This window comes from Desmodus rotundus, chromosome X, assembly GCF_022682495.2.
Source record: "Desmodus rotundus isolate HL8 chromosome X, HLdesRot8A.1, whole genome shotgun sequence".
Classification (NCBI taxonomy): Eukaryota; Metazoa; Chordata; class Mammalia; order Chiroptera; family Phyllostomidae; genus Desmodus; species Desmodus rotundus.
In genome coordinates, this window is record NC_071400.1 from 31,404,269 (window position 1) to 31,422,279 (window position 18,011).

At 37.4% G+C, this 18,011-nt stretch overlaps 1 protein-coding gene across 1 annotated transcript in view; it reads right to left on the reverse strand.

Moving 5' to 3' along the window:
* The window catches only part of WDR44 (WD repeat domain 44), an 84,653-nt gene that overhangs the window by 22,849 nt on the left and 43,793 nt on the right, over positions 1 to 18,011 (reverse strand). The window contains exons 6-12 of the mRNA XM_024559105.3: positions 17,262 to 17,357; positions 15,844 to 15,980; positions 14,949 to 15,032; positions 9,346 to 9,452; positions 8,448 to 8,599; positions 6,042 to 6,180; positions 3,927 to 3,991 (exon numbers count right to left, since the gene is read on the reverse strand). Of these exons, the coding sequence (XP_024414873.2) occupies positions 3,927 to 3,991; positions 6,042 to 6,180; positions 8,448 to 8,599; positions 9,346 to 9,452; positions 14,949 to 15,032; positions 15,844 to 15,980; positions 17,262 to 17,357 (780 nt within the window). The remainder of the gene's footprint in view (positions 1 to 3,926; positions 3,992 to 6,041; positions 6,181 to 8,447; positions 8,600 to 9,345; positions 9,453 to 14,948; positions 15,033 to 15,843; positions 15,981 to 17,261; positions 17,358 to 18,011) is intronic.

Here is an 18,011-nt window from a genome sequence, read left to right on the forward strand (position 1 = left end):
ATATTGATGTTCCAGTAATCAAGCCCACCAAACATAGATTTACCCAATAAAAGCATTTATTTTAGGTAAATTGCATATTTACAACCTCTAGTGTCAAGAAGAAATTTTACAAGTCTCTAGCATAATGGAGCAAACTATGCATGTCACTCTTCTTTTCTACCTTATGTTTACTGAGCTACTTTTGGAAATCAACAGAAAAAGAGTATAACAGCCAGAATCCTAGGCTTGGTGTGACCAATGAGTAGGTGATGAATCCCGTATGCGTCACAGTGTAGGCCTTACTGTACAACAGTTTTACATGGATGCTAAGAAGACAAGAGTGAGAATGTAGTTCAAAAGAGATAACATATCACTATCATGAAAAAAAGAAAAAAGAACACATACATCAGGAAAATAAACTTCATTTTGTTTATTGTGCCTCACTGCAGCCAGCACTAGGTTCAAAAATAACAACTGATACCGAACTCCAAAGGCATATGAAACGGGATAGAGGCCTGTTTTAACTGTCCCAATAGAATGACATAAGTAAAAGAAACCCCAGACAATCTTTTCCTGAAAACAACAGATAGAAAATGATACTCAACTACTCCAGAAAAAAAACCCCAAAACAATAGTACTCCAGGGGGTCACTACATTTTATGTCAAAAAACTACTATGTTCCTCATTTAAAAGGCTTTGTATTCGAACAAATAGGGAGATATGTAGGGTTTGGGGGGTGCATGGATGGAAGTAATTAAAAATCTGTAAGTAGGATTGTTGAAATAAGCATAAAACAAGGTAGTACAAATAATCCCTGTTTTTAATAGTAACCAATGCCTAGAAACTTTATGGTGAATTAAACTAATAAAAGCAAATGCTTTCCCCTAAAGCAAAGCAGTTAAAAATTTCTCCATCAACTACATTACTCAGTGAAGATTTTCTGGATGGAGTAGGCCTTGAAAACTGGGCAAACTTGGAATAGAAAGAAGGGAGATTGCAGGTACACAGATAAGGGGAATAGGAATAAGGGCACAGAGCAAGAATTCAACACTGACTCAAGACTATCACATTTAAACATGGGGTTAGGTTCCAAGGATACTAAGATCCGTGAAGTACAGTTCCTTGCCTCAACTCAGCCCAGAGCCCAGCCAGTGAGACACTGCCAGGAAACGGATGGTGATATCAACATCAAAGTATATATGATGTACTGTTAGAACACAAATGAGGAACAATTCTGCCTACTTGATTCAGGGAAAATAAAAAGAGAGATAACATATTTGAGCTGAATCTTGAGGGATGACTAGGGTTTGCCCTGAGGGAAGGGGGCAGGAAGGGCATTCCCCGCAAATCAAACATGGACATAGACACGAAAGTGAGTATTTAGGGTACAGACCTATATCCAGCAAAGCAAATAGGATGCACAAGCACTAGGGAATTAGAACTGAGTTAGAAAGGTAAGATGAAGCAATATCAGGAAGGATATTATTCTGTAGGTTACAAGGAGCCATCCGAAGATTTTAAACCATATAACAGCAGAGTCAGTACTGTATTTTGAAAAAAAATTGCTGGTGGCAGTGTAGAAAATGAATTGGGTAGAGACTGGAGACAGAAAAACCAATTAGGAGGCTACAGCAAACATTTAAATGAGTGTCATGAGTGTCATGGGCTGAGATGATGCGAATGACAATGGGAGATGAGGGGACAGATTCCATGGGCACTTATTTGTAGGTGGAGGTACAGTGGATGGGAATTTGTAACTAATCTGATATGTGGGTAAGGAAGAAAAATGAATAGAGTGTTTCTGACTGAGCTGAAAAGGTAACTTATGGATGCTGATGCCATTAAAGATGGTTCAAAAGAGAAGCAGGGTTGTGTATAGATAAAAATATATTGGTGAAAGACCATTAACATGTCTCCAGTTATTCAAGCCTGACACCTGGGAATCTTTCTAGCCTATTCATTTACTAGCTAGTCAGTCACCAAGTCCTAGATATCCCATTTCTTTCACTTCTCTTGAATTCAGCTCATCTTTATGGCTTCTAGACCCACCACTATCATAATATATCATAATCGAAGTACTCATTTCTCTCCTGAGTCAATAACCTCTTAAGTGGTCTCCCTGTCTCTACACTGCAGCCCCCATCCAATCTATTCTTTAAAAAAAAAAAATTAAGTCTTCACCTGAGAACGTTTTTTTCTTGCTGCTAGGGAGGAAGGGAGAGAAATATTGATTGGCTACCTCCCACACACCCAGACTGGGGATTGTACATGCCTGGAGTAGAGATTGAACCCGCAACCTAGGTATGTGCCCTGACTGGGGATTGAACCTGCAACCTTTTGGTCATGAAATGATGCTCCAACCAACAAAACCACTCCGGCCAGGGTCATCCAATCTATTCTTTACAGTGCCACAAGAATGCTCTTTCTAAAACAAAAGCCTGCACATTTTAATTAAGATCCTGATCAAAATTCCTCAAAGCTACCCTCTCCCCTAGTAGCTTGCAGGATAAAGTTCAAATATCACGGCTTAACACAAAGGCCATTTAAAACCCCAATCCTGCCTACCTCTCCTACAACTCGCAGCATGCACACTTTGCTTCTGCTACATGGAACTCCTTGTAGTCCTTTTAACACGCCATACTCTTCCAGCCTCCACGCCTTTGCACTTGCTATCTTCTCTGAAATGCTCCTTCCTTCCTTCCTTCTTTCATGTGTTATAGTTAACACCTAGCTCAAACAGTAAAGCCTCCAGGAAGCTTGTACTGACACCCTGATTCACAAGGCTAACCTCTATACTTGGGAAGTACCCTCTGTAGCATATTACCATCCAGTACTATAACTGAGGATACATCTATTTCAGTGGTCAGCAAGGCCCCTGAGGCCACAGAATAAGTCTGTTTTGACTTTGCAGAATCTAGCAGTGTCTGGCACATGGGCCAGGAACTCAGAAAACATTTATTGAAGGAGTTGCTTTAGACCTATTAATTGATGTGCTTGAAGAACATATAGGTGGAGAGATCCTATATATACATATTGTTATGTGAAAGGGTAGCATGCACAAAAAGATCTCACTCTTGTTTAAAAAATATAATGCTACTGAAAGGAAATGAGAATTATGGAGCTAAAGCCAGTTCAGGGCTAAAGATAGCAAGTAAGTCAACTGAGAATGGCCAAGGACAGAACCCTGAGAAACAGCAACATTTAAGAGGGTGGAAGAGATAGCAGGGATCTAGGAAGAGAACAACAACAAAAAAAACAGAACCCCAAATCATGGGGAGCTGACAGGAGTATGTTTAGACTAGGGAAAAATTCATGGTCTAATACACTAGAGCCAATGAAATCCTAGGAAAATACTGCTGAGTAGGTGGACACAGGTTGTCTTTGTTTATATCACACTTGCCTAGGTCAATACACGAGCACAGGGGACAGCGTAGGATATTACGCATTCCACTTTTTAGGTTTAAAATTGGTTATATTTAATCCTCCAGCTCTGAGACTATATGAAAATCATTTAGATATTTTAAACTACCTAAAACTGTGATAAAGCATTTGTCAAACCAAGATGGAAAAATTAAAATATTTCAGTATCTTATTTCTTTCCTTAATTACCTCTTATTCAGGTATCCATTATTATTTCTTAAAAGTATTTAACATGGATTTGAGGGGAGGGGATTTTGTTTCATGTAAGTTTACACGAGTAGTTTGGCAGCTTGAGTAATATTCACTGTCTGACCTTTAAGCATCACTCTTCTTTTAACTTAGCAATTCTAAAAGAAGAAACTCTCCTAACACATCTTAATTTTAATTAAGTGCTTTCATGCAACTATAATGTCTCATAGACAATAAGGTACTTAAAAAAAAAACCCAAAAGAAAGAAAACAATAAGGTACTTTATAGTAAACAATTCATAGTATTTAACAATAGTAACTATAAAATAACAAACATACCCCAGTATCTGTATCAGATTTTGATGAATTTAGACTTTCCTGAGAAGGTGATGGGGACACACGTCCTGAAAAACAACGTACTGTAAAAAGGCATGTACGTACAGATGTACATGTACACGTTCATACACACACACCCAATCAGAAATAATGACACAGGAACACATAATTAATAGTCATGGGATGTAACATTCTATAAAAATACATGCAAAGCATTACTCTTTTGGCACCAAAATATTTGTTTTAATTATTTTTATACAAAATCTTTATAAAATGACTTAACCATTTTTCCACTTTTAATAAAGTATTGGATTGGACAAAAAGTCCCTTTAGTTTCTTCCATAAAATAAGAGACACGTTTTTCATTTTCAACAATAACTATTGACTTGGATATTTTGAGTATATCGGCTATCTCCTGCGTGGTACAACATTGACTGTTCTCAATTAATGTCTCGATTGGATCGCTATCAACTTCAACTGGTTTACCTGACCATGGAGCATCGTCCAGAGAGAAATGTCCAGCACGAAACTTCACAAAGCACTTTTGACACATTCGATCAGTCAGAGCCCCTTTTCTATACACTTTTGTGTGTGTTTCAGTTGTGCTTTTATCTTTCTTGAAATAATAAAGCATGATATGCTGAAAATGTTGCTTATTTTCTGCCATCTTCAATATTAAAATGACTACACAAAAATTCACCAATTTTGATAAGTTGTTTTTAGATGCACGCTGATATGACAGCTGTCACACAATGCAATCTAACAAAATTGTCTCGAATGACGTTAAAGACAACTAAGCGCTACTAGAGCCAGCATATAGAAAAAAACAAACGAACTTTTCGGCCAACCCAATACTGTTACATTCTCATTATCCATAGTGAACACATTCTTGTCAATCATAACAAGTAGCAAGATGAATAATTAAGGGTCAGGAAAGGTCTAGGCTGGGGTAAGTCTCAAGGACCACTGAAAATAGTCTTTTTGCTCCATTCAGGGCATCAAAGAAATGTAAACATTGTTTACTATATTGTCAACTCATTATCATCTTCAATTATGTGTTACAACAAAACGGCACGACATAATGCCAGCAACACACACACAGGGCTCCTAACTATATAGGGCCTTGCTTGCTAGTTCAGTGCACCTGCCCAGATTTCTATGTTCCTCAAATTGCTGCTTTGACTATACTCTATACTCCTGCCCATGGCCAGTTCTATTCTCCTTTCTCCTGTCCCTTAACTCCTTGTTTTCCAGCTTTGGATGACTATAGATGGGGTTGGGACAGGCAGGGAGGGGTTTGTGGAGAAAACTTATTGCAGTTAAATAAGTACGAGAAAAGAATCCCCAAAACTTAAAGCTCCTATTTACATAAATTCTGTGACATACTTTTCCTGAAAATTTACCATGATACATATTTTAGACAGTTGTAGTAATTGTATACGTAGGCCATGTTCTGAGGTTTCTTTTCCATTTAACCTTTTCCCACATATCCTTTGATGAACTGACAAATCACATTTGCTTTCCATGCTACGTTTCCTTAATCATTCTTTATTTATTGCATGTATATATCATTCTAATTCTTTCTCTAGATCACAGGTGGCAAACACAAGGCCCGCAGGCTGAATCTGGCCCTCCACCTTGTTCTCTCTGGCCTGGCACCTTGTTTTTACCCGGTGGCTGCACCGAGCTCTCCCTTAACTGTTAAGGAGTAGTTACATTTATACAGTCCTAAAGTTACATTTGGCCCTTTGAAGGCAACCACGAGGCTGGTGCGGCCCCTGGTAAAAATGAGTTTGATACCCTTGCTCTAGATTAATTGGAATTTCACTTTAACCTGGAATAGAACTGAAGATTGCCAAAGGAAACCAAATAACTTAGTTCTTAATAGTTGATGAAATTAACTCTGCACTACACCTGAAAGTTAAAAGCTTTGTGGTAGCCTTTTTCACTGAGTTTAGATGCTTTTTGCTGTTGACTTCTGTTTTACTTTTAGGTTTGTGGCTACAGAAAGTAGTGGTTGCTGCAAATGATTGCCAGTTAAGAGGCATTACCATGCCTAAAATGTCAAAATGCCAGGCGTCTTTGGATTTTTAAAGCCCACAAATAAATGAAAACTACCTTCAGTATTGTATTTCATTCGCATATTGTTGAAGTAGTCAAAAGCGTTTTTTAAAGCCCATATTCTCACTACATTGTCTTGTCCAGCTGAGGCAAGTAATCTGCCACAATGAGAAAATTTCATGGTCCAAACAGCTCCCTATGAAAACAAAGGAAGGTTCAAAGTTATTATTTTAAACATTGAGACATTCAGTCAAAATAAAAAAATCATGTCAAGTTATACATACTAAGACAGTGCTCACATCACTAACACTCTTAAAGCCAACAGTATAATGGAGGAGCAACACCATAAAGAGGGACTCTTCAAAAAAAGGCGAGATAATATAGTTGCAGTTTGCCATAATCTAAACTAATAGTTTCAAGATCCCAAACCTTGTCCATATATTAATGGAAATGGTAGTTCTGAGGTGGCTGGAAAACTTCAAAGTAAAGCACAAATCGTAGTTGGAGATCTCAATTTCCCAGCTGAACTTGGGAGTAAGATAGGAGGAGGCAGAGCCTTCAGCATAGCACCAGCAACTCCTAACCAGGGCTGAGGGAAGAACACGACCCACCTTAGCAGTGACCCTCTTAGTATTGGGCATTTGAAGAAGTGTTGGAACGGTGTGGTCTGTTTTTCTCCCAAGAAACAAGGTTTCTCAGTATATGGCTAGAATTCCCAGATAGACACAGAAAACAGTGGGGAAGTTTGTCTGTGTGTATGTGCGCATGCTGGGGAAGGGTTAAAGAATGTGAACCCTCATCCTGACTGGCGTGGCTCAGTTGGTTGGGCGTTGTCCAGCAAAGTGAAAGGTCAACAGATCGATTCCTGGTCAGGGCACATGCCTAGCCTGGGGATCCCAACTGGGGCATGTATGAGAGGCAAATGATGTTTCCCTCCCTCTCTTCCTCCCTCCCTTTCCTGCTCTCTAAAAATAAATAAATACATAACATCTTAAAAAAAAAAAAAAGAATGTGAACCCTTAAATTGGAAAGGCCAAATGCTACAACAAATATTGTTACAACTACTATTAAACCACACATCTATGCAGATGATAAAGATTACCCAAGTCAGAGGCAATAACTCATTTACTGGAATAACATTCATTTCCACAAAATTCAACTGTATAAAGAAATGTGTCATTTAGAGACTACCACAATGAGATTTTACTTAAAAATGCAAATAATGAGAGAGAGGCAATACAGTACAAGGAAATTCATCAGGTGCCTTAGGGAGTTACTATAATCAACTCAAACATTTTATATCTACATTATAAACACCAAAGTTTAAATTCCAACCTGGCTGCCATCTGATATACTTGTGGTTGCTTCCTTCCAGTTAGGCCAACTTTTAGATTTAAAATCTAAATAGATAAATGTATTCCCAGCATCATTTATCCAGTCTTGAGTTTATTACTTCCTCCACTATATTCCTAGCATTTTCAGGGGCAATATAATTTGTGACGTTGTATCTACTTAGGTACACTTTAACTCTGATAGAGAACTTGTACCACTACCTCTGTCCTTGTTTTAGCAGTCATTTTATAAAATATATTGAGCTTTTGAAATAGTTGTGTAAACTATTTAAAATATAATGGGGAACACTTTAAACATTCTTGTGGTGTCCAGAAGTACTTAATTTTTTCATACAGATCTTGCATTTTTCTTATTAAATATGTTGCTACATATTTTATCTTCTACATTCTGCCTTTTAAAAAAGATTTTATTTATTTATAGAGGGAGGGGAAGGAGAAAGAAAGGAAGGGAAACATTGATGTGAGAGAGAAACATCAGTGTGTGGTTGCCTCTCCCACCCCCCACAACCTGGCCTGCAACCCAGGCATGTGCCCTGATTGGTAATTGGATTGGCGACCTTTTGGTTTTCGGGATGACGCCCAACCCACTGACCCACAGTAGTCAGGGCACTTGAAACATTTTTCAAAGTGACAGATCACTCTCTAATTAACTGTTTTAAAGTTTGGTACTTTTACATAGCTTTCTTAATGAGATAGGACTAGTGTTTACTTAATTCAATAATTCACTTCCTGAACAATTCAGAGAGAGACTCTGTATTACCTATTTGTTAAATTGTATTAAGATCAATTTATTCTTCTTTAGTAAGGCTGGCAAAATTACCTACACACAGATCTGCTTTATAGAAGCCAAAGTATTTCTCTCAATAAAAATAGATTCAGTACTGGCCTGACCAGTGTGGCTCAGTTGGTTGGGTATTGTCCCACAAAGCAAAAGGTTGCTCATTCAATTCCTGGTCGGGGCACGTACCTGGCCTAGGTTGCAGGTTTGGTCAGGTGGGGTGTGAATGAGAGGCAATGGATCAATGTTTCTCTCCCTCCCCCTTGCTCTAAAAATAAACAAAATCTTTACAAAATACCAGAATCAGTACTGAAAAACAAAAAGGTTGCTTACCATATGTTCACCACTAAGATCTTGCACCACTTTTATCTGATCAAAATCATAAGGTCCTTTGAAACCATGCGCTGCTTTGAATTTAACTGGTCTTGTGTACGGCATTCCTTCATCATCACTTGATGAAGGATCATCTTGATCTGTATGAAACACTAAATAGAAATGCAACAGAGATCATTACTAGCTAATGTAGACATAGTTAGTATGATATTTTTATATCCACTGCTTACCAAGAAAATTCATTACATAGAGAAGCAAAATCTATTACTAAATAGCATATTGACTAAGAGCATGGAGCCAAGTGCCAGGCCTGAGTCCAAATTCAGCTTTGTCTCTTTTACTATCTGTGTGACCATAGGCGAGGTACCTGACCGTTCTGTGCTTCAGTAATTCTCATCTATAAAATGGGGATAATAGTGGTACTTCCCTCAAAGGGTTTTTATGAGGATTAAATGAGTTAACACAGGTGAAAGTGCTTAGAACAGTGTCTGGCACAGAACATTATGTGTCTATTATATAAAACAAATGAGTACAATTATGACAAGGGCATAGGATGTTAAGATCTGTGCAAAATTAGAAAATTCACCTAATTTTGAAAATATTTATAAGAACCACATAGCCCTACATAACTAATTTACAAGTGATTATTGAACACTCAACTCTTCTAGGTTGCCACAGTCACAATGTATGTACAAATTTGTGTTTAAGATATATGTAAATTCATTTTCTTCCTACTTATAAAATTATGTGATAGCGAGAGTAACATAATTTACTGAAATGCTAAGATATCTATAAAGGTTTATTACTTTTGATAAAATAGAATGCTTCTTATAAACTACAGGCTAAATTTGGATGACAACCAACCAAATATTTGATGGAAATGCTCTTTTTTACCTACCTTCATCTCTAACACTTTTAACTTTATTTACAGCACGTTCACCATATTCCTCAGCAAGGTGCTTTGCTCTCTTCACTGATTTTCCTAGGAACTTCTTTAGCTGAGTCCTTACAAAAAATACAAAAAAATAACATCCAAAATTATTTCTTATTATTTCAACTAACTATGTAAGTTCAACAATTCACTGATAATCGCATTATCTTTGACTGGTAAAGTATATTATTTTTTAAAGATTTTATTTATTCATTTTTAGAGAGAGAGGAAGAGAAGGAGAAAGAGAGGGAGAGAAATATCAATGTGTGGTTGCCTCTCACACACCCCGTACTGGGGACATGGCCCGCAACCCAGGCATGTGCCCTGACTGGGAATCGAACCGGTGATCCTTTGGTTCACAGTCTGGCACTCAATCCACTGAGCCACACCAGCCAGGGAAAGCACATTACTTTGAATTAACTTTTTTATGTAAATAGTAGGTCTTTGAGTTCCTAAATCCCTTATTGTATAGAATACAGGGTGGGGAAAAAGTAGGTTTATAGTTGTTCACATGTAAAGTAATACAATAATTAATAAATAATACAAGAATAAACTGTGTTTTGTGTACTCACAAGTGTAAACCTACTTCCTGCACATGCTGTATATTCAAGTCAATATGGCTACAAAGGTAATACAGGCACTCCTCCCAATATATAATATTGTATACTCTAGAGCATTGGTTTTCTTTTTTTTAAAGAAGATTTTATTTATTTTTAGACAGAAGGGAAGGGAGGGAGAAAGAGAGGGAGAAACATCAATGTGTGGCTGACTCTCACATGGCCCCCACTGGGGACCTGGCCCGCATCCCAGGCATGCGCCCTGACCGGGAATCAAACCGGCGACCCCTTGGTTCACAGCCCGCACTCAATCCACTGAGCCACACCAGCCAGGGCTAGAGCATTGGTTTTCAATGGTGAATGATAACCAGTTAGCAAGGAGCAGGTGGGAGGAGAGTGTTTAAAGTACAGATATCTGGTCCCCATCCCCAGATCATCTGATTTAGGGGGTTCGGGGTGATGCCATGAATCTGTAGTGAGAATCACTTTGAGAAGATTCCTTTAGAGCAGGGGTGTCAAACTCAAATTTTCACCGGGGGCTACGTCAGCCAAAATAATTTTAGGACGGTATAAATGTAATTACTCCTTAACTGTTAAGAAGTTGAAATTACATTTGGCCCTTTGAAGGCAACTGTGAGGCTGTTGTGCGCCACCCCCCCCACCCAGGGTGAAAATGAGTTTGACACCCCTACTAGAGAGTCATCCTTAAGAACACACTTTAACAAAACAAACAAACAAAGAAAAACTAAAGATGTATTTACTTACAAAGTAGAACACTTTGAACAAGAATAAAAAAAGAAAAAGAAAAGAACCCAAAATAGAACACTGTGGTAGCCTAAGATGGCCTCCTGTCCCTTCTCTTTCGGTTTGGGTCTCTGCATGCAGTGCAGGTAGGCAGAGCTCTGCAGTAGGTATTCCCAAACAGTGCAGCGTAAGTATGCATTTCACGTTTCCACAAATAGGACTTACTGCTTTTTCAATTATCTACATCTCAAATTTCATATATTAAAATGATTAAAAAACAATGCAAAACACATGATATTTAATACAAACAAAACAAAATATACAAAGCAGGGGTAAATTTTTACCAATTAATGAGAGCTCATGATATTAAGAATAGAATTTGAAAAAGTTGTTAAGCTATATATATACACGAAGAGGTTCACTGCAGCATTGTTTAGAATAGGTAAAAAATAGAGATAAATTTAATTTTCATCAACACAGGAATGAACAAATAAGTGACTGTATACCCTTGGAATGGAATGCAATAAAATAAATGAGGCAAACCCCAGTTCTTTAAAGGTACCAAGCTCTTAGCCACCTCAGTGCCTTTGCATGTGTGGTTCTATTCCTTGGAATACTCTAATTTCTACTCCTATTTGGTCTCTACGTCTCAGACCAAACAGCTCTCTCTCAAAAAAGCCCTCTTGACTCTTCAAAACAGGTTTTCATGTTATATAGTCCCACAGTACCTCATAGAGTTCTTTTATAGCAATTACTACAAATATAGTTAGATTTATCTGTGTAATTACATGTTTAATGCCTATTTCTCCTATTGAAATGGAAGCTCTAGGAAAGATGAGACTACGGCTCTCTTCTTTTTCTTTTCTCCCTACCCCTTCCCCCACCCCAACCCTCCCCGCCTCCCTCCCCCATTTCCACCCCCCTTATTATTGTCCATATGTCCTTTATAATTATTGCTGTAAATTCTTTCCCCCTTTCCCCCCATTATCTCCTCCCCTCTGATCACTGTCAGCCTGTTCTCAATTTCAATGTCTTTGGCTATACTTTGCTTGCTTGTTCGTTTTGTTGGTTAGGTTCCTGTTAAAGGTGAGATCATATGGTATTTGTCCCTCACCACCTGGCTTATTTCACTCAGCATAATGCTCTCCAGTTCCATCCATGCTGTTGCAAAGGGTAGGAGCTCCTTCTTTCTTTCTGCTGCGTAGAATTCCATTGTGTAAATGCACCATAGTTTTTTGACCCACTCATTTACTGATGGGCACTTAGGTTGCTTCCAGCACTTGGCTACTTAACTATTGTATCTGCAGCACTAAACTCCCATATCTGGCTGATAGAAAGATTACAATATATTTACTATTGGTATTCATATGAAAAGATGTCCATCATACACTAGATTTTTAAAAAGTAAGTTGACAAATTATAGGCACAGTATAATTCCACTTTTGTGAGAAAAATAATTCTATGGAGAATACACCTGTTTATTTTATTGTTGTTCAAGTATAGTTGTCTGCATTTCCCCCCACCACTTCCCTCCCCACCCCAACCATCCCCATCTCCCTCCTCTGATTCCACCACTCCTTGGTTTTGTCAGTTTTGTCCATGTGTCCTTTATATTTATTTGTTCCTGAAATCCCTTCCCCCCTATTATTTCCTCCCACCTCTCCTCTGGTTACTGTCAGTTTGTTCTTAATTTCACTGTCTCTAGTTATATTTTGCAAGCTTGTTTGTTTTGTTTATTAGTTTCCACTTATAGGTGAGATCATATGGTATTTGTCTTTCACCAACTGGCTTATTTCACTTAGCATAATGCTCTCCAGTTCCATCCATGCTATTGCAAAGGGTAGGAGCTCCTTCTTTCTTTCTGCTGCAGAGTATTCCGTTGTATAAATGTACCATAGTTTTTTGATCCATTCATTTACTGATGGGCACTTAGGTTACACCTAATTATTAATCCTGAGAATGTCTGGGGTTGAGCATATGAGATACTTATTTTACAGGTTTTTGTATTACCTTTAAAACATTTAAAAAATATTTTATTTATTTATTTTTAGAGAGGGGAAGGGAAGGAGAAAGAAAGGGAGAGAAACATCAATGTGTGGTTGCCTCTTGCATGCCCCACACCGGGGAACCTGGCCCACAACCCAGGCATGTTCCCTGACTAGGAATTGAACCAGAGACCCTTTGGTTCGCAGGCCTGTGCTCAAATCCACGGAGCCACACCAGCCAGGGGAGATTTTTGTATTACTTTTGATAATCAGAAATCACAGATTATAAACCATTAAAAAAATCAGTATAGCCCTGACTGGTGTGGCTTAGTGAGATGGGTGTCATTCCACAAAGCAAAAGGTTACCAGTTTGATTCCTGGTCAGGGTGCATGCCTGGGTTGTGGGTTCAGTCCCCAGTCAGGGTGTGTGCGATAGGCAACCAATTGATGTTTCTCTCCCTTTCTCCTTCTATTCTCCTCCCTCAAAAAATAAATAAATAAAATCTCTAAAAAATAAAAATCACTATGAGGTCTCTGCTCCTATAATTCTGAAGTTATATTTTCTGGATAACTATAGGTTTACTACTACTTTAAGCAAGAAAACAGGTATTTTAATAATTTTGGATGAGAACACCTCTAAAATATATACTTTTGTGCCTTCTTTAAGGGCATTTAATATTCAATATGTTTCTTTCTTTAATAAATGGAGTCAATTACCATCATTACTCTAATACATTCAGGACCTTCCAAATGGTTTGCCAGTGGGCCACAATATTGGCTCTAAGCCTTTAAGACAACAGGGCAGGGCACACGGAAGCCTGACTCTGGACCAATCTCTTCTGACCATTAGTTCACTCTAGCATTCAGTGCAAATACTGCCCGGTTCTGTGCGTGTCATTCCATGAGGAAAAGTTGAAACCACTGCCATACAAAATGGTATGTTATGTAAGAGTCCTTTTATTATTTTTGATTCCTCTCTTGTAATCCTATTATCTGACATTCTTATGTGTCAACTTACAGGTTGTCATAGTTTGGTGCTTCTAGTTTGTTGTGAACTCAGATACCAGGTGAACAGATTTTTAAAAACTTTGCAATAAATAAGTATAGTGGCTTTGAATAATCCTGAGGAGCTTTTTTTCTTTTAGAAAAATGATGAGCTTTAATGTATAGAATATAAAATATCTTTCCTGGATATTTATGTCTCCTGAATAATTCCTAATTCTCTGGTTCCTCAAAGTCGTCTCTGCTAGACAGCCAAGGTCCCGGTATCTGAAGGTGTTATCACAGACCTGCGCTGTGAGTACACAGCTTTTCTAAAAGTCCCCCAAGCTTTCTTTGCTACCCTTTCCACACTAGGAAAAGACCAGATTTGAGTGGAGAATTTACGCTGGGCCTGAACTATTTTATTTTGTATTTATATTTATTTTACATTTTAGACTAAATTATTGCCAATTATGTGACTCACACATAATCAAGCAATATCTCTATGCCCACCGTTGTGCTAGGGTTCTGTAGGGGAAACAGAAGAATGGCAGGATCACAGTCCTTTTGTAACACATGGCTTAACTGTTTAGTATCTATTTACCTTGCTTTTTAAATCAGAAAACAGTTTAAGGTAATATAAAATAAAGGGCCAATGTAACTTTTATAGACTATAGGTGTCACTGAAATTGAGAAAAGGCAGAAATGTACTGTGAACTGAAGGAAGTCGGAAAGAATCTCATGTAGTTGGGTTTAGAAAGACAGAGGATTTGCAGAGATGAAGAGAAAGAGAAAAGGCAACTTCAAGGACCATCAAGTTCTTCTACTAACACTTCTGGTACCTACTGTGAGAACAAAATATAGGCATGCTGCAAAATTTATTGATCAGTTACTATATATCAGATTCTATATGACCGACACAACCTCAAAGACCTCATAATCCATGGGCGGGGGCAGGGAGTGATGGTGGTGGATGGGCGTATAAATTGGATGAAGTACAGATTTAAAATAGTATAGTAGTTCTCATATTTTTTAAAAATAAAGGCTTGAGGCCCTGGCTGGCATAGCTCAGTGGATTGAGTGTGGGCTGCAAACCAAAGGGTTGCCGGTTCGATTCCAAGTCAGGGCACATCCCTGGATTGTAGGCCAGGTCCCCAGTGGGGGCCACATGAGAGGCAACCACACATTAATATTTCTCTCCCTTTCTCCCTCCCTTCCCCTCTCTCTAAAAATAAATAAATAAAATATTAAAAAAATAAAAATAAAGGCTTGAAATGAAGAAAATGGATGTACTGTAACTCACGTTTTCTGTTTTAACCTTCCACCATCAGTATCTGTTGGGTGAGACTGTAACTTGTCTTCATCATCCGACTGCGCTGCGTCATTACTACAAGGGGAAGAAGTAATTTTAAAAGAAGCCATATCCTTAACACTTCTCAAAAATCTCTCTATATATTTACTATAGAATTAGCTAATCGGAGTAAAAAAAAAGTCTGTTAAAATGCTTTATTATATGTTTAATGTAAATGACGAGTCTGAGAATTTATAAAGACTTGAAAAATCGAAGAACACAATCTTTAAGCAAGGTACCATGTACAAAATGCCAAGTGGATGCAATTCAGGAACTTAAGAAAAACCTACGATAAACAAGGCTTTCTGATGGGCAAAACATGCTACACAGAAATGACAAAGTAACTTGTAAATATCTTCCTCCTCACTCACCAGGCACATCATGTATTATACATTAAAAAGCTTTGCTTTCACAGAAATTATTCCTTAGATCTACATATATCCCACAGTAAAGTCAATTGCCTTACTCTACAGCCACTTTCTGACCCTCCAAATTATATATAAAATTTCTGATCCTTAAGCAAGGTTTCAGAAGACCAGATGTTCATCCCAAACATGGCCTTTTAGCCTCAATAGGTTTTAATACTGTCTCTAGTATAATATAAATCATATGAAAAGAAGAGAAACCAAATACTATGGGATTGAAAATATATATTACTTTCTCCCTAGTAATTATACAGTCTTAAGAGAGAACAAAGTTTAAGAATATGTACTTTAAGTATGTTAATGACAAATTTTTAAAAAGGTTGAATAAAACCAAACTAGGGACTGTCATAGTTCATAAACAGAGATATCTTCACCCTTCTGAATGAAATACTTCAAATGATAAATAGTAACATTAGTCATACCTTACATATTCTTTAGTCCTTCTCATGATGTGTAGAGTGAGAGGATTAATACCTGTTGGTAGTTTCTCTTCCGCAAGACTCAAAGGTATTTCTTCTCCAGTGTCCAGGTTCTTAATCATTACACTGGCTAAAATTTCCTGAGGTAAAAACATTACACCAAGAGAACTTATAATTTAAGTATAGTTTGCAGTCTACAAAATCCTCAAAAGTTTAAGTTAAGGACTTTCTAGATACATCCAGTGCTGTGTACAGTAATTTTTAACATTTTTAGTGAAGTGCAATTCACACACTGCAAAATGCGCTCATGTACAGCGTAAATAGTTCAATGATTCTGAGTATATTCACAGAGTTGTGCAACCATCAGCATCATCTACGTTCAGAACATGTCTATTACCCTGAGAAGAAATCACAAACCCATTGGCTGTCACACCTTATTCCCCTTCATTCCAGTTCCTGGCAACCACTAATCTACTTTTTTGTCTCTATGGATTTGCTTATTCTGGACATTTCAAATCAATCATACAGTATGTGGTCTTTCGTGATTGGCTTCTTTCACTTAGCACAATGTTTTCAAGGTTCATTCATTCTGTACATGTATCAGAACTTAATTCCTTTTAGTGCCAAAAAATAGTCCATGTGCACGGATATACCACATTTTATTTACGCATTCATCGGTGATGGACGTTGGTGCTGTTTCCACACTTTGGCTATTATGAACACCTGTGTGTGTTTTTTATGGAGACATGTTTTCATTTCTTTTCGGTGTATACACAGGAGTAGAATTTCTGTGTCATGGTAACTTGATGCTTAATATTTTGAAAAACTGCCAAATTATTTTCCAAAGTATAGTAATTTTTAAAAATGTGTTGTTTACAAGAAACAAAAACTAAGATTTTGCTTTAAAACTTCATTCTGAATAAATTGACCAATAGATACATACTAAATTTTAGTGGTAAGAAGCAGTAAGTCTGTATGTACCACATCATCTAACAGGTATAGAAACATATACAGATCTATAATGTGAAGTTCTTTTTCAGCCCACGTTCTATAAAACATAGGCCTTGCTTTCAATACATTTATTCCACCATATAATTATGTAAAAGGGCAAGTTTAAGTTGAAGTTGCAAACTCCAAAATATTACAAAAATAAAACCCAAGACAATCTTCACTTTCATTTTTTTATTCTATATTATGATTTTTTGTCTAACAACAATAAAAATATTTTACATTATGGTGAAGTATACACAATATAAAATTCACCATTTTAACAATTTTGGATTGTATAATTAATTCAGTGGCATTAGTAAGTACGCTCGCATTGCTGTGCAACCATCACCACCATCTATCTTCAGAGTTTTTTCACCTTCCCATTATAGTTTTTATATTTTGTTTTTAAGAACCAAAAAATATAATTATACCTCATCAGTAAGCTCTCTGCCAGAGTTGGATCTAGGTCTCTGAGGGCCCACCACTTCACCTGCTACTGTCTGCCCATCAGGTGCTTTTCCATTTTCCTGAAATTATAATTTAAAAAACAGAAAGTAGGCTGAATCAATTTCTATAAATATTCAATTATTCATTACCACACGTGGTTCTAAAAATTCAGATAATGGATCCTATGAAAATTTAAATGGAACACTCCATTTCAGCCCTTTATCGCTCCCAGCATTCTGAGAAACATTAGGTACCAAAACTATTGCCACCCATGCAATAATGTCTTTGTGGTCTTGAAAGCAAATAAATGCACTATTTGAACCCGACCCAAAAGCAGTTCTCTACTAGTAGAATGCTAGCACAAAGACTGCCATTAATCAGGCCTATATGTGTGGATATTTCAAAGGCAGCCGTCCGCAAACTTTTTCTGTAAAGAGCCAGGTAGTAAGTATTTTAGGCTTTTTGTTTCACAAATAGTGTTTGTCAAGTAATCTTTTAAAAAAAATACCCTTGAAAATGCAAAGACCATTCTTAACTTGGGGACCCTACCAAAAAAGGCCACTGCCAACCTCTGCTCCAAGGCTATGATAAGACTATTACAGTGTCGTATCTCCCAGTTTGCTACTCTGCCCTGATCGCAGTTACCATATAAGTAACCCTTGAGTCTAAGAATTTGGCTGTGGTAAAAGTTCACATTATCAAGTCCCTCCCACTGCCTCACGTGTAGATATATA